Genomic DNA, 26,012 nt, shown 5'->3' with positions numbered 1-26,012 from the left:
TACATCCCACATTTTAATCATCACTCTTACTGTAAAGAACCCTTTCCTAAATAAATGACTAAAAATATTTTTTCCTCCATGAGCAGATCATGTGGCCGACCAGTGGTTTTAGTGCAGACTGTGGCAGTATGTACTGTGACCAGGCAGTAGTTTAGTACAGAATGTGGCAGTATGTACTGTTGTCAGGCAGTGTTTCATGTGGCAGTATGTGGCAGTATGTACTGTTGTCAGGCAGTGGTTTAGTGCAGAATGTAGAAGTATGTGACAGTATGTACTGTGGTGAGGAAATGGTGCAGTGCAGAATGTGGCAGTATGTACTGTGGCCAGGAAGTAGTTTAGTACAGAATGTGGCAGTATGTGACAGTATGTACTGTGGCCAGGCAGTGGATCAGTGGAGCATGTGACAGTATGTACTGCGTATGGGTGACAGGTCCTCTTTAGTTGTCTGCTATGATGATTGTACAAAAAAGGCTCTCTGGAATCATCCTCTCATAGTCCGTATAGTGGGAAGGCAGCCTGGCTGCTCAGCGCTGCAGTTTTGTGTATGGGTGACAGGTCCTCTTCAGTTGTCTGCTATGATCATATAGGAAAGGCTTTTATCCTCTCATAGTCCATATAGAGGGGAGGCAGTTCAGCGCTGCAGTTCTGTGTATGGGTGACAGGGCCTCTTCAGTTGTCTGCTATGATCATACAGGAAAAGCTCTCATCCTCTCATAGTCCGTATAGTGGGGAGGCAGCCTGGCTGCTCAGTGCTGCAATTCGGTGTATGGGTGACAGGTCCTCTTCAGTTGTCTGCTATGATCATACAGGAAAAGCTCTCATCCTCTCATAGTCCGTATAGTTGGGAGGCAGCCTGGCTGCTCAGCGCTGCAATTTGGTGTATTGGTGACAGGTCCTCTTCAGTTGTCTGCTATGATCATACAGGAAAGGCTCTCATAGTCCGTATAGTGGGAAGGCAGCCTGGCTGCTCAGCGCTGCAATTCTGTGAACATAAAACTAATGACTCCTCTCCGGATTACAGAGTTTAACATTCCACACGATCACCTCCAACGTCTGAAATCATGACAACCGAGGAGCATGTCCCCCCCAGAGGAGAGTCTGAGGCCGGCTGGAGTCTCTCGCTCGCTGACCGCGCCGGATTAGTCTTGGCTGAGACTGAAAGTGAAATTTGTCCTTTGCTTAAAGTGTAACTGTTGGGCATAAAATCCAAAACCAATTCTTTAGTTTTATCTGGTAGACAAGTAATACGGATCCTAACCAGGCAATCCAAAAGTTAAAATCTTTATTACGTTTCTTGTTTATAAATAATTATTCCCCAGTTTACCTGACTCTTATTTGGTACATTGCCGCTCAAAGGAAGTTGCAGGCAGTGGCGGCGCTACACTGGGGCTTGCCGGGGCTGAAGCCCCAGCTGACAAACTGTAAGCCCCTATGAAAGCCCCCCCAGTCGCTGCTGCCCCTGCCGCTTTGCTTGGCTCGCCTGTGGCCTTAACCCCTGCAGGGTGCTCGGGTTGGGCGGCTGCCGCCTGCCCCCCATGTTCCCCTCCCTCTCATCAGACCTGCAGATCAGCGCGGCGAGCGGAACAAGCAGAACTACAGACAGCGTGGGACCCGACTACGTCATAATGCGGAAGTGACGTCACTCGTCACCTCCTGCATATGAACTGACTCGCGCGGCTGCTCACTGTGTGCCGCTCTGTCAGCCGGGTCCCACGCTGATCTGAGGTCTCTGTCCCTGCTCGCCGCGCTGATCTGCAGGTCTGATGGGAGGAGGAGGGGGGAGAGAAACACTACCTACCTACATAACCACTTACTGCTGCCTACCTATCCTCTCTACCTACCAGAAACCACCCACTGCTGCCTGCCTACCTACCTACCTACCTACCTAAACCTTACCAACCTACCTAACCACCCACTGCTACCTAAACTTTACCTAGCTACCCAAATAACCACCCACCCAAACACTGCTACCTACCTACCTATCCGCACACTTACCTACCTGCCTACCTAAAACCCCACAAGCTCCTACTTATCTACTTTAACCCACACATTGCTATCTACCTACCTAAAAAAAAAAACTGCTACCTACCTACCCACACAGTGCTATCTACCTACCTAATACACTGCTACACACCTACCTAAACCCCACACACTGCTACCTACCTACCCACCCAACCACCACCTGGGGACACCCTACTACCTGTACTGGGGGGGGGGGGCACCTTACCACCTACTGGGTGCAGAGTCACTGACTTCTAGTCAGTAACACTCAGTCACATCCAGTGGCAGTGAGTGACCCAGGCACCCACGGACAGCGCACAGGACTGAAGGCTGAACTCTGGAGCCGAGCCAGTCAGTCAGCTAGACAGCCAGCAGGACTCAGGAGTCGAAACTCCGACAAGGTGGGTGTGGTGGGTCAGGGTGTCCTGTCCTGTTTACTCCAGCCAGCCAACTGCTAAATTGTTTTTTTGCAACTGTGCACCAGGCAGCCACCCAGGCCTAGGGCAGCTCAGCAGGCACCAACCACCAGGCCTGACTCTGAGCACCCCCCTGGGGGGCCTCAGAACACCCACCACCCAGGCCTGAGCTGTGCTGCGGCCCCCAGCCCACCACCAGCCATGCCTTAGCTGCCCTGGGGCCCCCAACCTACCACCACCACCAAGGCCTGAGGCCTTCAGCCCACCACCAGCTAGGCCTGAGCTGCCCTGGGGGTCCCAGCCCACCACCACCAGCCAGGCCTGAGGCCTCCAGCCCACCACTAGCCAGGCCTGAGGTGCCCTGGGGCCCCCAGTCCACCATCACTAGCCTGACTACATATACTGGGGACATCTATACACCTGGGGACACTGGCTGTCTGTCATTATGTGCATTAACTGGTGAAATGCTGTCTCTCATTACATGCATTTACTGGAGAAATGCTGTCTGTCACGTGCATTTACTGGTGAAAAGCTGTCTCTTATGTGCATTTACTGCAGAAACGCTGTCTGTCATTACGTGCATTTACTGGTGAAAAGCTGTCTCTTATGTGCATTTAATGGGGAAATGCTGTCTGTTATTACATGCATTTACTGGTGAAAAGCTGTCATTACGTGCATTTACTGGTGAAAAGCTGTCTCTTATGTGCATTTACTGGTGAAAGGCTGTCTGTCATTACGTGCGTTAGCTGGTGAAAAGCTGTCTCTTATGTGCATTTACTGGTGAAAAGCTGTCTCTTATGGGCATTAACTGGTGAAAGGCTGTCTGTCATGTGCATTAACTGGTGAAAAGCTGTCTCTTATGTGCATTTACTGGGGAAATGCTGTCTGTCATTATGTGCATGAACTGGTGAAAAGTTGTCCCTTATGTGCATTTACTGCGGAAACGCAGTCTGTCATTATGTGCATTAACTGGTGAAAAGCTGTCCCTTATGTGCATTTACTGCGGAAACGCAGTCTATCATTATGTGAATTATGTGAATTAACTGGTGAAAAGCTGTCTCTTATGTGCATTTAATGGGGAAACTGTCTGTCATTACATGCATTAACTGGTGAAAAGCAGGCTCTTATGTGCATTTACTGCAGAAACGCAGTCTGTCATTATGTGCATTAACTGGTGAAAAGCTGTCTCTTATGTGCATTTAATGGGGAAACTGTCTGTCATTACATGCATTAACTGGTGAAAAGCAGGCTCTTATGTGCATTTACTGCAGAAACGCAGTCTGTCATTACGTGCATTAACTGCTGAAAAGCTGATTCTTATGTGCATTTACTGGTGAAAGGCTACCTGTCATTATGTGCGTTTACTTCATTTTTTTTTTCCATGTAACTACGTTAGCTGGTACATTACAGTTAGCCCCGCCCACATGACATCATGACCACGCCCAATTTTTCGCAAATTCCCCTCCCCCCCCCCCCCCCCCCCCCCCCCCCCGAGCCCGGCCTGCCAGCCCTCGTGCCCCCTTTGAGCCCCCCAAAAAATCTGAAGCTGGAGCCGCCACTGGTTGCAGGGCATGCTGGGTTGTCTTTTTTTGCTTCTTTATTTCTCCTCAGACTTAGCTAATATACAAAAGCAAAAAAGGACCACCCAGCATGCCCTGCAACTTCCTTTTTGTGTACCAAATTTTGTGTGTACCAAATAAGAGTCAGGTAAACTGGGGAATGATCATTTATCAACAAGAAAAGTAAAAGAGATTTTAACTTTTGGATTGCCTGGTTAGCATCCGTATTACTGGTTTACCAGATAAAAATAAAGAATTGATTTTTGATTTTATGCCCAACACTTACACTTTAAGTGAAGTTGCTAAAAAAAAAAAAAATTCACTTGAAAGGGAACCTAAAGCGAGGCTGCCATATTTCTTTCCTGTTAGACAATACCAGTTACCTGGCAGTCCTGCTGATCTCTTTGGCTGCAGTCTACAGTCACACACCTGAAACAAGCATGCAGCTTATCCAGTCACTCTTCAGGCTGGGTTCACATAGGACAGCGGGAAAAAGTAGCGTTTTAGGATGGTGAGTTTGCGATGTGCTATAGCGTTTTTACCGTGTTTTTTTGGTGCATTTTGCATTCGAGGGTTGTTTTTACGCAGATGCGTTTTGCGTGCATTTTAATGCGTTTGCGGTTCACTAATGGAAAACGCACGTGCGTTTTGTATGCGTTTTTCTTTTAAAATTCATGCAAATCACTAGGAAGACAACAAGACGTGGAAACACATCAGAGATCTTTAATTTTGAATTAATAACGCATGAAAAATGCAATGCATATGCGTTACCATAGACTTTCATTATGTGCGTTTTGGCAGCCAGCCTGAATATTATGCAACACTGCCAGCGTTTGCGGAACGCATAATGTACAAATGCAGCTTCCTCTGCGTCCCATAGACTAACATTCCATTGGGGTGTCAAAGCGCTCTGGTCTTTTACACTAAAAGGCAAGCAGGGGTGCGCTCACAACTAAGCATGGCAAAATACTGCACCAAATTATACCAGGAAAGTCCAGCGCACTACCCCTTTAACTACTTGACGACCGCCCCACGCCAAAGGGCAAGGCCGCGACGGCAGCCCCTGGACCGCCTAACGCCAATTGCCGTCAAGTCCTGGGGCTCTAATTTGCATGAGATCGCGAGCACGCTGCGTGCGCATCTCATGCTCGAAGGGCGGAGCACCGCCCCCTCTTCAGTCTCCGAGCGGCTGTTGCCGCTCGGGAGACTGTTAGATGCCGTGATAGCCATCTATTTACTTGTACAGCGCTGCGATCTGCAGCAGCGCTGTGCTGGGGACAGCCGTGTGACACGGCTGTCCCCCTGGGGGACAAGAGAGCGATCAGCTCTCATAGGCAGAAGCCTATGATAGCCGATCGCGTGATTGGCCAGCTGGGGGGAGGGAGGGGATTTGTTAAAAATAAAAAAAGAAGAATTAGTAAAAAAAAATTAAAAAACGTAACATAAATATTTATTGAAACATAAATAAACACAAGGGGGGCGATCAGACCCCACCAACAGAGAGCTCTGTTGGTGGGGAAAAAAGGAAGGGGGGGGGGATCACTTGTGTGCTGAGTTGTACCGGCCTGCAGCTATGCCTTAAAGCTGCAGTGGCCCATTTAGTTAAAGTTGCTCTGGTCTTTAGGGGGGTTTTCCACTGCAGTCCTCAAGTGGTTAAAACACCCTATCATACACAGTCCACTATTTCACTGCTGGAGCTTGTATTCAATCTTGATTCTGATATAGTTGTTTTTAATCCACTACCAGGTGACACCCAACTGGAAACAGACTCACCGATTTGGCAGTGACCACTGTTAGATTGGTTATAGATCGCATAAATCCAGGGTACCCCGGTGCATCAGGTCCTGGTCCCAATATCAGTATTCTCACTCCATATATTACAGTCACCTCAAGTTAAAAGCCTTCCATAGCGTAATCAAGTTTAAAATCATCAAAGTTTTATTAACATTACACTCACATGTCTCCAGATGTTTTTAGCACATAGAGTTTTTGATGCACCGGGGTACCCTGGATTTATGCGATCTACAACCAATCTAACAGTGGTCACTGCCAAATCGGTGAGTCTGTTTCCAGTTGGGTGTCACCTGGTGGTGGATTGATAACAACTATATCAGAATCAAGATTGAATACAAGCAGCGAAATGGTGGACTGTGTATGATAGGGTGTTTTAAAGGGGTAGTGCGCTGGACTTTCCTGCTATAATCATAGACTAACATTGCTGCATAAAACGCAGCATTTCCCGCTATGCTAGCGTTTCTGCTATGTGTGCACCCGGCCTGAGGCAGAGCACCTGATCTGCATGCTTGCTCAGGGTCTATGGCTAAAAGTATTAGATCAGGTCAGCCAGGTAACTGGCATTGTTTAAAACAAAATAAATATGGCAGCCTCCATATCTCTCTCACTTTAAATTACCTTTAAACATGGATCAGGGCTGCACAAAAACATTCATTCAGGACCTGAGCCCACTAACGCAGTTGTGTCCACTTCTGTCCGCTTTTCAGCTTCTGTAATATTGTCTGTCACTGTACTTGTCTGTCCAGTCTTCTGTAAAACCAGCATGTCGCGATCATTTCTGCTGATCTGGGGGTGGTGACATAAGGGATTAATGCACCCTCATGAAAATACAATGCCACCGTGACATTATTTATGTCGGAAAAACAGTCCAGAGGGGCCAAAATGTGACCATCCAGTGAAATACAGGAGCAGAGGCAGCCCTAGCCGGTGCAAAGTGGGTTGTATAGTTCTAGTGTTTGACACTCCAATCTCTACACAATTTGGGCCCTGGATACATGAAACTGCTCCACACCTCTCACAACCTCAGATCAGCAGGTTCCATAAACTTGGTCACTCCCAGAGTGCACCTCAAAACCTCTGGAGACAGAGCTTTCTGTCATGCTGCCCCTACCCTTTGGAACTCTCTACCACACCCAGTAAAGACAGCCCCTTCCCTTGAGCTATTCAAGTATAGACTGAAAAGCCACCTGTTTAGCCTGGCATTTGCGGCCTTGTACAATTCCTCCTCTGTGCCAAAACTTACCAATCAACCAAATATTGGTCTAAAAGCCATACTTATGCACTTTGAGTCCTACGGGAGAAAAGCGGTTTACTAATGTTGTTTGTTGTTGTGTTGTTTGGTAAATATAGACATCTAGGATTATGATGAAATAGGGTCCTAGGCAAGATAGCAGTTTTTGCCAAGCGCTGATAATCGCCTGGCTTTTTTATCAAAATTTGGTGAGGTGTAGCATTCACCACCAGGCCCCTAGACTCTCTAGTTTGGTAAGGTGATAGAGCCGGATTAAGGCTAAATGGGGCCCTAAGCAAAGTAACTGATTTGGGCCCCCCCATCATGTCGTAATAGAATCAGAAGATGCAGCTTCACAGCAATATGTCGCACACACCGGGCAGCCGAGCTACTGGTTGCTATGGGCAACAGCACGCTTTCCTCTGTGGGTGCACAATGCAGGGAATAGCAGCGGCAAAATGCAGAGTGAGAGATGAATAGCTGGGACATTTGCACTCAGGGGCTGGGGCACCCCTGTGAAGAGGGCGCCAGATATCACAGCAGCAGCACTTTCCCCCTGCATCTCCAGCCTGGCAATAGCAGAAAGCTCTGGACACCGCCAAACCGGAAGCCGTTCCCCAGACAGAATTACATAACCACTCCCACCACCGAACAACCAATTTCCTCCCAAACTAGACAGCCACCATGCAGCCTCCATCCCAGTGAATACGATAGTCCAGCAGAGAAGGCAGCCACAGTGGGGGAGAATGACAGCACCAGATGACTCACATTCACCTATTGCGATCCAAGCAATAGAGGTCCCGTCATCCGGAGCCCATCTGTCTCCTCTAGAGTGCTGCCGCTCTGTTACTACTACTATTACTACTTCCTACTTCATGTCTGATCTGAGAATCAGGAAGTTCAGAGCGAGCGGCTGCACTGTAGAAGAGACAGATGGGTTTCAGATGACGGGATCTCTATTGCTTGGATCATGGATAGGTGAGTGAGCGTTTGCCATCTGCTGCTATCATTCTTGCTGCAGCTGTGGTTCTCTGTGGGAAGGGAGGGTGGAGTGGGCAGCGGCAGAGCGCACAGTAGCAGGAGGGGGACCTAGGAGGAGAGCCTGGCTCTGAAGACAATAAGCAGCGCACGGCATCATTTGACAAGACAAGACAAATAACATTTATATCGCGCTTTTCTCCTGGTGGACTCAAAGCGCCAGAGCTGCAGCCACTAGGACGCGCCCTATAGGCAGTAGCAGTGTTAGAGAGACTTGCCTACGGTCTCCTACTGAATAGGTGCTGGCTTACTGAACAGGCAGAGCTGAGATTCGAACCCTGGTCTCCTGTGTCAGCGGCAGAGCCCTTAAAGGGACTCCAAGCAGTGCCTGTGGATATGCCTTTAAGCATACCCACAACTAATTCATTACATCCTCACACCTACCAGCATGATGTTTGTAATTATATCCCCCTGGGTTCCTTATATTTCATTGCATTGTGCTGAATCGAGCTGCCAACTTTGGAGAAAAGTCGTCCTGTGGCCGTGATTTCGATCGTGAAAATATCAAAAACTAAAAGGCATAGAGCAGCTGTTTATATATCATTGGAAAGAGGAGAAAAAGAGCTTTAAAATGATATGAATCTTTCCATAGTTACTGCACTGCTCAGAGTCCCTTTAACCATTATACCTCCAGCCACCGCTGACAGGATGGCAAGGGCTGGTTTATGTGCTAATGGGGCCCCTTTGACTCTGAATGGGGCCCCAAGCGACTGCTTTTGTTGCCTGGTCGGTAATCCGGCCCTGCCCCCTACCCTTGCCCATCCAAGTTTCTGTGCTGCGGGGTTGGGAAGTCAGCACGTCTCCAGGTAGGTGAGCTCAGGTTTGCGAACCACTGACACCCTCTTTTTTGCACACTGGAATCTCTAGGCTCATGCCTAGTTTGCCTAGTGCTAAATCCAGCCCTAGATACATCCATGGGCAGCCCGCATAGCCAGACTCACTTAAAGCAGCCACAAATATGACAGATGCTAGAAAAGCTAGCACATTCGTTGAGCCCACAATCTGCAGATCAGCCCCTACACTACAGATTAGTGTCTGCTTTGAAGAGGAACTCCAGTGAAAATAATGTAATAAACTGCTTCATTTTTAAAATAATTATATATAAATAATTTAGTCAGTGTTTGCCCATTGTAAAATCTGACCGTCACTCACCTCTCCCCGATTTACATTCTGACCTTTATCACATGGTGATATTTTTACTGCTGGCAGGTGATATCACTGGAGGTAGCTGCTGCTTGCTTTTTTGGCAGTTGGAAACAGCTGCAACAAAGCTGTTGCAACGAAGTTCACAGACAGGAAACTGCCAGGACCATGGTCCTCACAGTTTCCTGTGGGAGGGGTTTCACCACAATATCAGCCATACTGAGCGCCCCCCCCCCCCCGATGATCCGTTTCAGAAAAGGAAAAGATTTCTCATGTAAAAGGGGGTATCAGCTACTGTTCAATTCTTGGTCACGGTTTCTCTTAAAATTAGCCAGATAGACTCCTGATCATACTGGCCGGACTCCCCAAAACTGACTGGAAATGTATCAGTGACTGAATCTGCTAGGAATGAATATTGTATGAACACCTTTAGGGCTCAAACCCACTAGCAGCCTTTTCTAAGTGCTAGCGATTTGAAAAGCTGCTAATGCAATGCTGTGGGGGATTTTTTTAAAATCACATCCCTCTAGCGCAGGGGTCTCAAACTCAATTTACCTGGGGGCCGCAGGAGGCAAAGTCAGGATGAGGCTGGGCCGCATAAGGAATTTCACAAACAAAGTCAATCATCAGTTACCTTCCCCCCCCCCCCCCCGGCATTGATTTTTATTTCAAGATCAAATTCACACTGATGCAAACTATTTTGCCTATTTTACCTTATAGTTTGCTTCAGTGCTCCCATTACAAGTAATCCGCCGTGTCCCCGCCGCTAAACAAGGGCTGCAGAGCCCCCAAATCGCCCGGGGGGCAATCTGCCTCTCCCCGCCCCTCTCTGTGAAGGAAGAGTGAGAGGGGCGGGCAGAGGCGGCGATGCCGGCGATTGACGTCAGAAGGGGCAGAGCTGAAGCTGAAAGCTCTGCCCCTTCCAGGAAATCCCGGCGGATTGCCCCCCGGGCGATTTGGGGGCTCTGCAGCCCTCGTTTAGCGGCGGGGATGCGGCGGATTACTTGGGAGCACTGAAGCGAACTATAAGGAAGCTTTTGCCGGCGTGGGCCACAAAATATTGTATCGAGGGCCGCAAATGGCCCGCGGGCCGCGAGTTTGAGACCCCTGCTCTAGTGGGATCACACCCATAGCATGACATTAGCAAGAGCTTTTCAAATCACAAAGCGCTCAGAAAAGCGCTCCTAGTGGGTTCCAGGCCTTATGGTCACTCTCAGTCATAAACTGCGTATCCGACTGAAAACCGTAGACTCTCTTTGATACGTGTGCAACACAGTGCTAGGCTTATGTGACTCCTGCTTATACCAGGCTGGATCTGGTGAATATTTGTCAGGTGGGGACACTGTGTCTCACAAACACATAACGGGATTGGATCACTCCGGAATGTTACATCTGTTCATGGCAGAGGGACTGCAGTGACAGGTGACAAGTCTGCTTCCATGGTCTCTCTAGCTCAGGATAAAGTCCAGCTGTCACTGACACCAGCAGCATGCCCCGCCCTGACCCCTCCTCATTGGCCGGGAGATCGGAGGGTGACACAGGAAGCAGCTGTGACAAATGCCATCAGTGAACGTGTTTTGTCTTCAGGACACGCTCCTGTGATCGCTATCTGCTAAATTTCCAAAAGATGTCAAGAATTTGAAATTCCAACAAGTGTTTTCCCTTTAAACCTGCTTTAAAGGAAGCTTGAAGTGAGAGGGATTTGGAGGCTGACATGTTTGCTTCCTTTTAAACAATGCTCATTGCCTGGCTGTCTTGCTGATCCTCTGCCTCTAATACTTTTAGCCATACACCGTGAACAAGCATGCAGATGAGATTTCTATGACAAATCTGACAAGATCAGTTGCATGCTTGATCCAGTGTGTGATTTAGACCCTACTGATCAGAATGATTATCATGACTGCCAGGCAACTGGTATTGTTTAAAAGAAAATAAATATGGCAGCTTCAATAGGTCTCTCACCTCGGGCTCCTTTTAGGGCCTGTTTCCACTACACGCAGATTGGATGCAGAATGGATGCAGAAAAACTGACTCCAGTGAATGTCTATGGGCCTGTTTCCACTAAACGCAATTTTTCTGATGCAGATTTTCCCATAGGCATTCATTGGAGTCAGTATTTCTGCATCCGTTCTGCATCCAATCTGCGTGTAGTGGAAACAGGCCCTTATGCTGGATACACACCATGCGTTTCCGCGTTCGATGCGTCCGTCGATACGCGTCGATTCGATTATTTCGATGGATCGTTAGGTCGATTTGCCATACTTTACATGGCATTCTACCTAAAAATAATCGAAATGCGCTCGGAAATGCTCGGAAATAATCGAATCGACACGTATCGACGGACGCGTGCGACGCGGAAACGCATGGTGTGTATCCAGCATAAAACTCACTCCAATTAAAAACATTATTATCCACTTCACAGCCAGACCTCGTTTCCCCTATAGCCAGAGCAGTTTTGACATTTTAGCTATGTCCCTATTTAATCAGCAATAACGTTATCCCTATTTATGACACCTAAATGAAGTATATATCGTTTTTTTCTAGACAAACTAGGCTTTCATTGTATGCCATTTTTTCTCCTCAAACAATTTAAGATTTCTATACATTTAAATGGGAAAAAGAGGAAAAAAATAGAAAAAAACACATTATTTCTCAGTTTTACCAATTCCTGTTTAACAATAAAAAGCAATACTATAAAAACGCACTACTAACTACTAAAAAACACATTTAATTTGGCTATGCTTACCTTTATCACAAAACTTAGATTACGTTCCTGTCAAAATTTATGGAGAGGCTATTTGATTCTGAAATAATGCTACATTGTGTATTTGTCACTATGAACTGAGAAAATAAAAAAATCAATCTTATTGGCTCAGGGAACATATATTCCCTTTAACCAGTTACTGCTGCATCAAATAGTTCCAGAAGTTTGCACAGAAGCAAGCCTAATCGTGCACAGTACTGCTTCTGCTACACGACTTATATCTACGCCCTCGTGGCTTAGATGAAGTCACAGAGGATGTAGATATACTGTAGTGGTGGATAAAGAGTTTAGGCACCTGCACAAAAATGTGGACAGTGGAGCACTGTACCTGCTGGTGAGACCTACAGTATGTTTCCTGTGCAAGCTACTGCCTGATTAATAGAGGGAATAGCCTGCCATCTGTGACTTGCTTATGCATGGCTGCAATGCTACAGTATCATCCAGGCTGCACAGAAATATGGACAGGGGAGCACACTATCAGTACAGTACTTGCAATAACTAGTGAGACCTATGCTTCCTGTGTAAGTTGCTGTCTGATCACTGAGGTAACTGCCTGTGATAGGTGACTTGCTTGTGCATGGCTGCAACACTACAGTACTCAGTATTAACCTTTTCAGCCGCGCGGACGTGAGCTTCACGTCCGCAGCGGCAAGTGCTAGAGCCGCAGGGACGCGCTAGTCACGTCCCTGCAGGTTGGGTGGTCTGCAGGCGATCGTGCGGGCAGATGTCCGCGATCGCGCTGCTGCTGCTAGCAGAGGGGATTGGCTGCAGGGGACAAAAGTCCCCTGTGCCAATCCGAGCATGTCCGCCGAGAATTAACACTGTTTTTGTTGAAAAACAGTGTTTATTCTGTAAATGGAGCCGCCGCGCTATCTCCCGCCGCGATTTCCGCCGGTTTCTGCCGCCCAATCATTAAATTTATGAATGGAAACAATGTTTCCATCCATAACTTCCCCGCCGCCGCTGTGATCGGAGGCTTCCGATGGAAGCCTACGTCACTTCCCTGGTTACAATGTAGTGATACATTGTATCCCCCATTAGCGTACTTTGTACGCTAATGGGATTTTTGCTCAGTAGGGACATCTTGTGGCCAAATAGTATAACACACCTACCGAGTTTGGGGAATAAAAATAAATGGTTATTTATGTCAAGAGGACATTAAATTAATAAATATTGGGCTAAAAATTTTTGATGCATGTAAAACTGAAAAAGTGCACCTTTATTTCCAAATAAAATATTGTCACCATACATTACACTAGGGGTATAATTTGAACGTTTAACTAACGAAGGCAAATGGCCAAATAAAATGTGTGGATTTTAGTTATGGTAGCATTAATTATTTTAAAACTGTAATGGCTCAAAACTGAAAAATAATGCATTTTTTAAATTTTTTTCTTATTTTTCCCATTATAGTACAGTTAGATTAAAATAATCCTTAGCATAATTTACCACCCAAGGAAAGCCTAATTGCTGGCGGAAAAAACAAGGTAGAGATCATTTTGTTGTGATAAGTAGTGATAAAGTTATTGGGGAATGAAAGGGAGAAGCGCTGACAGGTGAAAATTCCTCTCGTCCATAAGGTGAAAAATACCCGCGGGCTGAAATGGTTAATATAACCCAGGTAAAAGCCGACATTTTCCACAACCTGGCAGCAGACAATCAGTTAAATATCCAGGATGGCTAGACCACTTATAAGGCCTGGAGCTCTCTGGAGATGTGTTAGTGAATTTGTGGTGTAACTGGAAATACAGAGAGTTCAGCTCTCTGGCTGTCTGCAGGTGAGATAAGGGTGATTTGTGCGCGCTGAGCCGCCCTTTGCTCTGCACTCACCATAAAAGGCCTGCTTCAGTCATTTAACAAGAAATTCATGTTCTTATCAGCGCTGTTGGTGTTTCCTGGTCTCTGAGGTGAGATGCGAATGAACTTTGACAAGAAAATGCGAGGAAACACTGAGCGTATTTATCACTACAAGTAATCCCGACTGAGGACTTGTTCTGGCTATCACAACATTTAAATTATGTTCCTAGTACAATGTAAGCCGACATTACATTATGTTGTTTTCTCACTGGACCCCATTAATAATTAAAAACCCTTATTTGCTAAAATAACAGTAAAATACCCTCATGGCATACATACAGTGGCTTTGAAAAGTATTCGGCCCCCTTGAAGTTTTCCACATTTTGTCACATTACTGCTACAAACCTGAATCAATTTTATTGGAATTCCGCATGAAAGATCAACACAAAGTGGTGCACACGTGAGAAGTGGAACAAAAATCATACATGATTCCAAACATGTTTTACAAATCAATAACTGCAAAGTGGGGTGTGCGTAATTATTCAGCCCCCTTTGGTCTGAGTGTAGTCATTTTCCCATAGACATTGCCTGATGAGTGCTAATGACTAAATAGAGTGCACCTGTGTGTAATCTAATGTCAGTACAAATACAGCTGCTCTGTGATGGCCTCAGAGGTTGTCTAAGAGAATATTGGGAGCAACAACACCATGAAGTCCAAAGAACACACCAAACAGGCCAGGGATAAAGTTATTGAGAAATTTGAAGCAGGCTTAGAGTACAAAAAGATTTCCAAAGCCTTGAACATCCCACGGAGCACTGTTCAAGCGATCATTCAGAAATGGAAGGAGTATGGCACAACTGTAAACCTACCAAGACAAGGCCATCCACCTAAACTCACAGGCCGAACAAGGAGAGTGCTGATCAGAAATGCAGTCAAGAGGCCCATGGTGACTCTGGACGAGCTGCAGAGATCTACAGCTCAGGTGGGGGAATCTATCCATAGGACAACTATTAGTCGTGCACTGCACAAAGTTGGCTCTTATGGAAGAGTGACAAGAAGGAAGCCATTGTTAACAGAAAAGCATAAGAAGTCCCGTTTGCAATTTGCCACAAGCCATGTGGGGGACACAGCAAACATGTGGAAGAAGGTGCTCTGGACAGATGAGACCAAAATGGAACTTTTTGGCCAAAATGCAAAACGCTATGTGTGGCGGAAAACTAACCCAACACTGGATCCCGTATACTGAGGATGCCTCTTTAGGATTCAGAGGCTAAGTACCCCTAGGGCACTTTTTTCTTACAGGTACACTTTGAGAAAAGGGAGGCATATGGGAGTGGAATAAAAGGAGGCATTGGTGGGGAAAAAGATTAAAAGTATATTGCTAGCCTACAGAACTGTAGATAGATTACCAATATAGGTAGCCTTTCCAATTCCCCCTCCCCTGCTTCGGCTTCCCCTCCTCGCTGTGCTGCCCTGAGGAATAGTTCAGACCTCAGATCAGCTGTAAACCGGCCGCAGTCAAGAGACAGCCAGGCAAACTGTGCACAGTGACGGCGTGTATACTTCAAATACAGGAAGTGAGCAGTGATGTCACTTCCTGTATAGGCACCGTCACTGTGCACCGTCACCGCTGATTTGAGGTCTGAAGTATGCTGCAGAGCAGCACAGCCAGGAACAAGGAAGGGGGAGCAGAACTTTGTGGAGGCAGTATGGGACCAGGACAAGTGGCAGGCGGGAAGTAAAGTGGCAGGCAAACCTGGTGTGTACCACCTGGCCAACAGCAAAGTACCACTGGTGGTACGCGTACCACAGGTTGAAAAACCCTGCTCTAAAAGACTGGCAGCTGTAATTGCAGCAAAAGGTGGTTCTACAAAGTATTGACTCAGGGGGCTGAATAATTACGCACACCCCACTTTGCAGTTATTTTTTTTTTTTTTAAATGTTTGAAATCATGTATGATTTCCGTTCCACTTCTCACGTGTACACCACTTTGTATTGGTCTTTCACGTGGAATTCCAATAAAGTTGATTCATGTTTGTGGCAGTAATGTGACAAAATGTGGAAAACTTCAAGGGGGCCGAATACTTTTGCAAGCCACTGTATTAACAAAGCTGGGTCATTAAGGTAACTATTTATGCATTTAAAGCGGATCGGAGATGAAAAACAAACTATAACAAGTAACTTGTCGATATATCTCATCTAAAGTTTAGATAGTTTACACAGCAAATCTAGCTGCAAAAAGCTTCATCAGTATAGGATTACTTCTTCCTGTGATACGACAGCAGCCATGTTCTGTTTGTGATCATTACACACAGGCAAGCTGATCTGCATCTCCAACCCTCAGCTTGTGAAAACTTCACTCCCCTCTCCTCCTCCCTCCTCCCCTCTGCCTCTGAAATCTCTGGCTAGTAACCTCCTCCTCCTCCTGCCCAGACTGAGCTCCCATAAGCCTTTGCTACATGGGTCTCAGAGTGTCTAGGCGCTGGAGGAGCTGTGGGCCAGGCTTGTTTATTTTATAGGGAATTAAAACAATAAAAAAATATTTGGCTTGAGGAATGCCCTATAAACTATATGTAAGGAACACAATTCTGCAATGAGTAAAAGTTTATCTCGGATCCACTTTAAAAAAAAAGAAAGTGTCTAAAAGCGTTTCTTTAATTTTAATTGTATTTTTACTTTTTGACCCCAAGATGGTGCTGCAAACACTATCCTGGACTTTTTTTTCTTTTTACTTAATTTTTTACTTTCACATTTATGAATGAACATAGCTCCTGATTGGAGTCATATTCATTCATATACAGGGACTTTGGTTTAGGGAACACATGTTCCCCATTCACCAATCTCCGAAGTGTAAGTCCCGTTGTGAACAAGCCGCCGATGATTGACAGGATGCACTGGTACGTCCCCATAGCACCAGAAAAGACAATTGTAACATGTGTGGCCATGTTATTTGGGGGAATTGTCCCTGCGAATACTGTACCCGTTTAGATGGCCCATTTCCAATACAAAATGTCATATAGGAATAGCACACATTTTGGCATGCCTCGAAACACATGCCTTTTTCATATACATTTCCATGCATTTTTTTGTAGGTTTTTGCATCCATTGCGTTTTTTCATTCTACTATGGGATTCTACACAGGGTGATATCCATCTGTTTGCTTTCCAAAAAATGCATGCCAAATGCATGCAACTAACACCACATGCCTTTCCCTTTAAAAACTATTATATGCGAACCGCATGGCAAACGCAATCGCATCTGGAAAACTTCTGCATGATGTCAATTTTTTTCACGCATGTTAAATTCCCACATACTTTCACATAACATGCGTTCTATTGCGAATTTGCATGTTTGATACACGAACAAACAAAAAAACACGTCCTGGAAATAGGCCCAAGAAATTTCATGAAATACGGCCAACCAGAATCAACAGGACGTTAATTTGATTGGGCCATGTCCTAAGTTGCATACAAATTGCATGACACAGGAATGCAAGTCTGAATTTTTTGCCTCTCATTTCAGCCTGCATGATTGTCAGTGGCTAGCAGGAGTCTGTCACCCAAAACAATCATGAACCATCAGGGGGTCAGTGGAAGCAGCTGTCTAACAATGCCCATTAAAGGTACAATTTTCAAACAAATGCGATCTTTCAACCTGATTTGAACAATCGTAACAAATCGAAAGGTAATTATCGTTTGTTTCCATTAACGGAACGATTTAAGAAGGTTTTATATTTTGGTTTGATCATAAAAATCCAACTTTTGGATCGATAATTTGTCCTTCTCCAACCGACCAAAGAACCGCATCACATCTGTTTGCGCCACAAATGGCGCCGTTTTCTATACAATTCGATCATAAAAAGTGCATCGAAAGATCAAATCTACAGAAAAAATGGTACCATTAATGGACACTTCAAGTTATAATATATCCTATCTGAGCGCTGCAGATGTGCCAGGCTCTGTATAATACAGTCAGTATAATTTTTCACAAACTTAAAAGTTTTTTTGGGGGGTGGCGACAGTTTTAAGTGGCTCATGAGCGTCGTCATGGCAACCAGCCAAACAACCTCAGGAACTAACCCAGGATGCGGAGCGCAAACTGACACGATCCTATTCCTGGCATTCCAAACTACATTTATAGAATACCACGATGAGAAAACGCTTTATGCAAAGTACGAGCGCGACACAAAGCGAGCTTTATCCCGCAGAGCCGTAACGGAAGCTTCCACGCATTCTATGGCTTTCCCAACATTGTTTACATTACGCTGGAAATATGTGTGACAAAACGGGAGCCTGATTGTGCTGTACACTACATCGACCAATCGTAACAGATCTCCCATCACTGCTTCTAATGTTATGCACACAAAACGGGCCTTTGTCTTCTGTGACAGCTGTTTAATATTGCTTTAAATGGCAATCTGCTACATGTACAGCTATTGTCCCCTCTTCAGCTATCTGCTACATGTACAGCTATTGTCCCCTCTTCAGTAATCTGCTACATGTACAGCTATTGTCCCCTCTTCAGTAATCTGCTACATGTACAGCTATTGTCCCCTCTTCAGTAATCTGCTACATGTACAGCTATTGTCCCCTCTTCAGTAATCTGCTACGTGTACAGCTATTGTCCCCTCTTCAGTAATCTGCTATGTGTACAGCTATTATCCCCTCTTCAGTAATCTGCTACGTGTACAGCTATTGTCCCCTCTTCAGTAATCTGCTACGTGTACAGCTATTGTCCCCTCTTCAGTAATCTGCTACATGTACAGCTATTGTCCCCTCTTCAGTAATCTGCTACGTGTACAGCTTTTGTCACCTCTTCAGTAATCTGCTACGTGTACAGCTATTGTCCCCTCTTCAGTAATCTGCTACATGTACAGCTATTGTCCCCTATTCAGTAATCTGCTACGTGTACAGCTATTGTCCTCTCTTCAGTAATCTGCTACGTGTACAGCTATTGTCCCCTCTTCAGTAATCTGCTATGTGTACAGCTATTGTCCCCTCTTCAGTAATCTGCTATGTGTACAGCTATTGTCCCCTCTTCAGTAATCTGCTACGTGTACAGCTATTATCCCCTCTTCAGTAATCTGTTACGTGTACAACTATTGTCCCCTCTTCAGTAATCTGCTACGTGTACAGCTATTGTCCTCTCTTCAGTAATCTGCTATGTGTACAGATATTGTCCCCTCTTCAGTAATCTGCTACGTGTACAGCTATTATCCCCTCTTCAGTAATTTGCTACGTGTACAGCTATTGTCCTCTCTTCAGTAATCTGCTACATGTACAGCTATTGTCCCCTCTTCAGTAATCTGCTATGTGTACAGATATTGTCCCCTCTTCAGTAATCTGCTACGTGTACAGCTATTGTCCACTCTTCAGCAATCTGCTACATGTACAGCTATTATTCCCTCTTCAACAATCTGCTACGTGTACAGCTATTGTCCCCTCTTCAGTAATCTGCTACGTGTACAGATATTGTCCCCTCTTCAGTAATCTGCTACGTGTACAGATATTGTCCCCTCTTCAGTAATCTGTTTTGTGTACAACTATTGTCCCCTCTTCAGTAATCTGCTACGTGTACAGCTATTGTCCCCTCTTCAGCAATCTGTTACGTGTACAGCGATTGTCCCCTCTTCAGTAATCTGTTACATGTACAGCTATTGTCCCCTCTTCAGTAATCTGCTAGTTTGTGGGCCACTAATCAATCAACTTTCGATCAACCCCTCTGTAGCTAATCACCCAATAAAGTCCATTAATAGCTCAATGGAAGATTGAGTAGTGTATGGCGACCTTATGCTTAGTACACACGATGCAATTTTCCGTCAGATTGATGGTCGAATTGATTATTTCCCACAGGTCTGATCTGATTCCCGAACATTTTCTTATCGATTTCCTGATCACTTCTATACACAATTGATCAGAAAAATGATTGGGAATCATATTGTATCTGTCAGAAATAATCAATTTGACCGTCAATCTGATGGAAAATTGCATTGTGTGTACCAGGCATCAACTTGTGAGCGACAATAAGAGATGTAATGCTGGGGATACACGGTACGTTTCTGTACCGTGTATCGACCAGCTGATCCGGCCAGCTGATAATATTCAGCTGGTCCGATCACGCTGCTCGACCCTCGCCCGCTCGATCCCCGCCGGCGGACAATGGCAGGGAATCGAGCGCTGATAAGGAAGCGCTGGCGGGGACGCGGTTGAGCGGGGACACGGTTGAGGTTGATCCGGCGGCTAATCGAGCCGCCGGGCGACCAGTGTATTCCCAGCATAAGTTGATCAATGTTTACAATGTAAATAATAATGATAACCCAATGCAGGGGCGTAGCAATAGGGGGAGCAGAGGTAGCAACCGCATTGGGGCCCTTGGGCCAGAGAGGCCCCAAAGGACCCTCCATCAACTACAGTGTTAGCTCTCTGTTGGTCCTGTGCTCATAATAATCACTTCTATAGATACTTTGAATAGTGGTAATCATTAACTGTTCCCCATCCCCTTCTTGCACTTCTGACACTGTAATTGCCATTGGCAGGTTCTGGTGCGCCGTATCAATTGTTATGTATAGAGTGCTTGGGGGGCCCCATTGTAAAACTTGCATCGGGGCCCACAGCTCCTTAGCTACGCCACTTACCCAATGATAACAACCGTCATATGCAAAGTTATGATACATTTTCATTCTGGAGTTAAACTTTACAATGTCACATTCTGGTCCTGATGCCATTCTGCAGAAGGGCCACACGCCGGACCTTTCGGATCACCGTCCTCATCGCTCAGACGCACAACACAATACTTCTGATCAGAAAAGGATAAGGATGAAATGGGGCTCTAGGAAGGAGAGCAGTTTTTGCCCCCCGCTGATGGTCACCTGACTTTTTTGGCAAGGTTTGGTGGGGGGTAGCATCTACCAGGCCCCTAGACTCTCTCCAGGCCCTAGGCAACTGCCTTGTGGATGATCCGACTCTGGTTCTGATATAATATAGAGTAGCTTGTTTAGTTTAAAATGGTATTATTATTATTTAGTATTTAAAACGCACTGACATCTTCTACAGTGCTGTACAGAGTATATTGTCACTAACTGTCCCTCAGAGGGGCTCATAATCTAATCCCTACTATAGTCATATGTCCATATCGTGTAGTGCATACATCATACTCTAGGGCCAATTTTGGGGGAAGCCAATTAACTTATCTGTATGTTTTTGGCATGTGGGAGGAAACCGGAGTGCCTGGTGGAAACCCACGCAGACACGGGGAGAACAAACAAACTCCTTGCAGATAGTGCCCTGGCTGGAGTTCGAACCGGGGACTCAGCGCTGCAAGGCGAGAGCGCTAACCACTACGCCACCGTGCTGCCTCTGACACAGGAGACCAGGGTTCAAATCTCAGCTCATCCTGTTCAGTAAGCTAGCACCTATTCTGTGAGGAGATCTTGGGCAAGACTCCCTAACACTGCTACTGCCTATAGAACACGTCCTAGTGGCGGCAGCACTTTGAGTCCGCCAGGAGAAAAGCGCAATATAATTGTTTTCTTTTAGTATGTTGAACTGTGTAAACTTAATAATAATGCCTCAATAGATCCTAAAACACCACTGAATATCATAAAATATATAAAAAAATGGGTCTTACCTGTTCCAGGTGGCGTTGGATCCGGCGCGCTTCTGCTGCGTCCCGCGTTCGTCCAAGGCTGCCTGCTCTTTCTTGCCCAGGTCACTGAGGCTGGGCGAACTCATGAATTTGGACCTGCGGAGAGTTCTCATGGTGAGCGCCAGTCTAAGCATTTGCTAATGACAGATAATCCTGCAAGCGGTGAGGCTTGGCTTCGAAGAGGGAGAGAAAAAAAGGCAGGGCGAGAGGTCTAAGCTCGGCCCCAGTGAGGCAGGGAAAGGACTTGATTCACAGCACAGCCCATGTGTCATAAAAGTTCCAACAACTCCAGTCTTACATTCAAAGCTACATTTTTTTTCCTCACAAGCGTCCCAAACTTTCGTGTACGGTCTCAGCGCTCTAGAAGCCAGCGGAAGCCCAGCAGCTGTGGGGACCTCAAACTCTTCTTGAAGGTCCAGAGTCGGTGGTGGACTTCAGTCAGTGTGAGTTCAGTCTGACTCTCTCTCTCTCTGCACAACTTTTTTTGTGAGTGTTTTTTCCCCCCTCTGCTGTATGACGGCGGAAGCTCACGTTGAAACAGAAAGACACAGAAAGGAGAGAAGAGGAAGGAGAGGAACGAGTTTCACAAGGGATGGGGCCCAGATGTCGCAAGACTCTCAAAGCGAAAACACGATGGCTTCTTCGGAAAGGAATGACAGACAGGGATCCACAGACGTCGCGGAAGCGTGGAAAGGAGAGAAGAGAAGACACAAGAGACAACATCAGGACAAGAGACAAGGAGAGACAGGGGCAGACACAGATTCCTATTGGCTGACGTGTGTGTGGACACCCCCGTAAGGCTTGTGTCACCCCCGTATTAGCATGTGAATAGTGGGGACAAGGGACACTACTGAAATATCAATTCACTCAGGGCTGGCTCTAGACTTTTTGCTGCCCGAGGCAAACTTGTGAGGATGTCCCCCCCCCCCCCCCCCCCAATTTGGAATGATTGCACAACAGCCAACAATTTAATCTGCTTCATTTAATGTTCTCACATGACATGCTGCAGCTCAAGACAATATTACACTGGCTGGCTGTGAGTCTGTGACAAACACACTGTTCACCCTCAGCCACTCCATTCCTCCTCAGTCAGGACAGCAGTGCCACCTCCTCCCTTCTGCTGTGCAAGTCAAATGAAACACTGCTGCTCTCCTGCCTCCCCCTCCTCACTCACTGTCAGATTCCTCACACAGCACAACACGCTGCTTTTCCCCAATGATGCTCTCCTGCCTCCCCCCTCCTCACTCACTGCCAGACTCCTCACACAGCACAACAAGCTGCTTTTCCCCAATGCTGCTCTCCTGCCTCCCCCCTCCACACTCACTGTCAGACTCTTCACACAGCACAACAAGCTGCTTTCCCCAATGATGCTCTTCTGCCTCCCCCCTCCTCACTCACTGTCAGACTCCTCACACAGCACAACACGCTGCTTTCCCCAATGATGCTCTTCTGCCTCCCCCCTCCTCACTCACTGTCAGACTCCTCACACAGCACAACACGCTGCTTTCCCCAATGATGCTCTCCTGCCTCCCCCCTCCTCACTGTCAGACTCCTCACACAGCACAACAAGCTGCTTTTCCCCAATGATGCTCTCCTGCCTCCCCCCTCCTCACTCACTGTCAGACTCCTCACACAGCACAACAAGCTGCTTTTCCCCAATGATGCTCTTCTGCCTCCCCCCTCCTCACTCACTGTCAGACTCCTCACACAGCACAACAAGCTGCTTTCCCCAATGATGCTCTTCTGCCTCCCCCCTCCTCACTCACTGTCAGACTCCTCACACAGCACAACACGCTGCTTTCCCCAATGATGCTCTCCTGCCTCCCCCCTCCTCACTCACTGTCAGACTCCTCACACAGCATAACAAGCTGCTTTTCCCCAATGATGACCTCCTGCCTCCCCCCTCCTCATTCACTGTCAGACTCCTCACACAGCACAACACGCTGCTTCTCCCCAATGATCACTTCTTTACCTCGCTCTCCTACTCTGACTGCATGCTGTTAGTGTAAACACAGTACAAACATGCTGCCCCTGTAATCTCTGCACCTGATGCAAATGTTTCACCTTGCTTCATGAGAGCGCCGGCCCTGAATTCACTTAAAGGGAAAACTCAACACAAATTTAGGAGAAGTCAGGAGAAGTTAGGTTGTCTGTCGGGGTGTAAAGCCTGGTACACACCTGCAATTATGATTGGGCACCTACGCAATCTGTTCATAGTATTCAATATCTGTTGGCCCTCATATTACACAGAGGTGGGAAAATTGGTCAATGATTGGAAAATTAAAATTGCATGCGTCTATGCACCCTGATCTACACTAAAGGAGGCCACACACCATGCAATTTGTTTTGTATTTCTTTTCAATTCGAGAATTAGCAAAAGGAGCAGTCAGCAGCTGTGATTGGCTGGTCTTAAAGAGAAACTCCGACCAAGAATTGAACTTTATCCCAATCAGTAGCTGATACCCCCTTTTACATGAGAAACCTATTCCTTTTCACAAACAGACCATCAGGGGGCGCTGTATGACTAATATTGTGGTGAAACCCCTCCCACAAGAAGCTCTGAGGACCACGGTACTTCTGGCAGTTTTCTGTCTGTGAACCTTGCTGCATTGTGGGAAATAGCTGTTTACAGCTGTCTCCAACTGCCAAAACAGCATGCAGCAGCTACATCACCTGCCAACAGTAAAAATGTCACCATGTGATAAATGTCAGAATGTAAATCAGGGATTTAAAATATTTTACAATGGGTAAACACTGACTACATCATTTATACTTAATTATTGTAAAAATGGAGCGCTTTTTTATTACATTATTTTCACTGGAGTTCCTCTTTAAGGGCTGGTGCACACCGAGCGGGTTTTTTGGCATTTTTGCAGCCGCTTGGATACGCTTGGTCAATGTATGTCAATGGGGCGGTTCACACCAGAGCGGGAGGCGTTTTGCAGAAACGCATACTCCCGGGGTGAGGCATTTTTTGGATTGCGGCGGCGTTTCTGCCTCCAATGTAAAGTATAGGAAAAACGCAAACCGCTCTGAAAAACAGCAGTTCAGAGCGGTTTTGCAGGCGTTTTTGTTACAGAAGCTGTTCAGTAACAGCTTTACTGTAACAATATATGAAATCTACTACACCAAAAACGCTTCACAAAACCGCAAAATGCTAGCTGAAACGCTACAGAAAAAGAAGAAAAAGCGTTTCAAAATCTGCTAGCATTTTGTGAATCTGCTAGCGGGTTTTGGTGTGCTCCAGGCCTAAGTTTGTCCTCACTACAGATGGTGAATGAGCTGCTAAGAATGGCTGGACACCACTCACTCATTCGCTACCCCTCCTTTCCTCTCCATAGAACAGCAGACACTGCTTGCCTAGAGCTTGTCTCTACAGCACTCGTCTGAAATGTCATCCTAATGGCTCCCCTAAATGATGCAATCTTGATAGTACAATCTTACCACTTCTATAGGTGTTCATTAACGGTACAATATTTTCCTCACATGCAATCATTCAATCAGATTTTTACAATTGGAGAAAAACAGGTAGTCTGTGCGGAAAATCGGCATGAAACGATTCTATCTTGGATTGGAAAACAGAATTTTGTCGATTGTAATGTTGGATCTTACAATCATATCTGAAGGGATAAAGTGCCCTAATCCACCCGTTTATGAGAACAATCGATAAAAAGTCACAATAAACATACACAGGTCATACTTACCTCCTGTGTAGTCTACTCCTCAATCTCTTTCTCCTCTCCTGCGTCTCATTTGTCCACTGTGATCAATGGAATTCTCCGTCCTCCATTTTAAAAATGGCCATTACTCCCATAACAGCTTCCTGGTCAGCACACTGTTAAACTATAATATTGCCCACTGGAGCCATATGGAAACATGGACATAACCTTGCTCATCAATTGTCCTTTTAGGTATAACTGACAGCAGCTGATCTATAACTGACAGCAACGGATATATTTCAGTTCTGACACAATCTTGTCAGAACTGGTAGGAATCGTTGTTAGAAGAAAATGGTGAGCTTCTGAGAGCAACTAGCAGCGAGGTGAGAATGTAATATTAATTTGCAGGTACATCATGTGTTTATTTTAAATAATTTGACTCAGTTCAGGTTCAAAGTGAACCTTAGGCCTGGTTCACATTAGCGTTCCAGGTCCGGCTTCCCCGGACCCGGAACGCTCCGTACACAGCGAATGGTGAATGGATACATTGTTAATCAATGTATCCATTCACACTCGTGCAACCGTCCAGATCCGATCCGGGAACGCAGCTCCGGGACGATCCGGCTCTTTTCCAACTTGCTGCATTTTTGCCGTACGTCCCCGTGCGGCTGCGGACCCGGGCCGGATCCTGACTCGAACATGCGGCCATGCTGTGCAATGAGAAACATATGTTTCTCATCACACTGGCAATAGGACCGGATGCTTCCAGCACCGGTCCTATGCCACTTGGAGGGCCGGACTACACGCCGGTATCCCCCATGCTTGCGGTGCCTTTCCGGCACTGCAATGTATCTAGTTCCGGCTACTTTATTGTAGCCGGAACTGATAAATTTCGGATACGCAACTTGTGGCCACCGCAGAGACCCGTACGGTCTCTTTGCGGCCCCCGGACACTTGCGGACTCG

General features: G+C 46.3%; 2 protein-coding genes across 3 annotated transcripts in view; one reads left to right on the top strand and one right to left on the bottom strand.

Moving 5' to 3' along the window:
- PHF21B (PHD finger protein 21B) overlaps positions 1-26,012 on the top strand; it is a 553,372-nt gene that overhangs the window by 391,080 nt on the left and 136,280 nt on the right. The gene's annotated exons all lie outside the window — the stretch shown is intronic.
- Positions 1-26,012, bottom strand: part of LOC137560789 (uncharacterized) — a 308,947-nt gene that overhangs the window by 200,227 nt on the left and 82,708 nt on the right. The window contains exon 3 of the mRNA XM_068271931.1: positions 21,371-22,028. Coding sequence (XP_068128032.1) covers positions 21,371-21,522 — 152 coding nt within the window. The 5' untranslated portion in view covers positions 21,523-22,028. The remainder of the gene's footprint in view (positions 1-21,370; positions 22,029-26,012) is intronic.

The sequence above is a fragment of the Hyperolius riggenbachi genome, chromosome 3 (assembly GCF_040937935.1).
Source record: "Hyperolius riggenbachi isolate aHypRig1 chromosome 3, aHypRig1.pri, whole genome shotgun sequence".
NCBI lineage: Eukaryota > Metazoa > Chordata > Amphibia > Anura > Hyperoliidae > Hyperolius > Hyperolius riggenbachi.
Note: the sequence above shows the minus strand (reverse complement) of the source record. Positions and strands in the feature narration are given on the sequence as shown.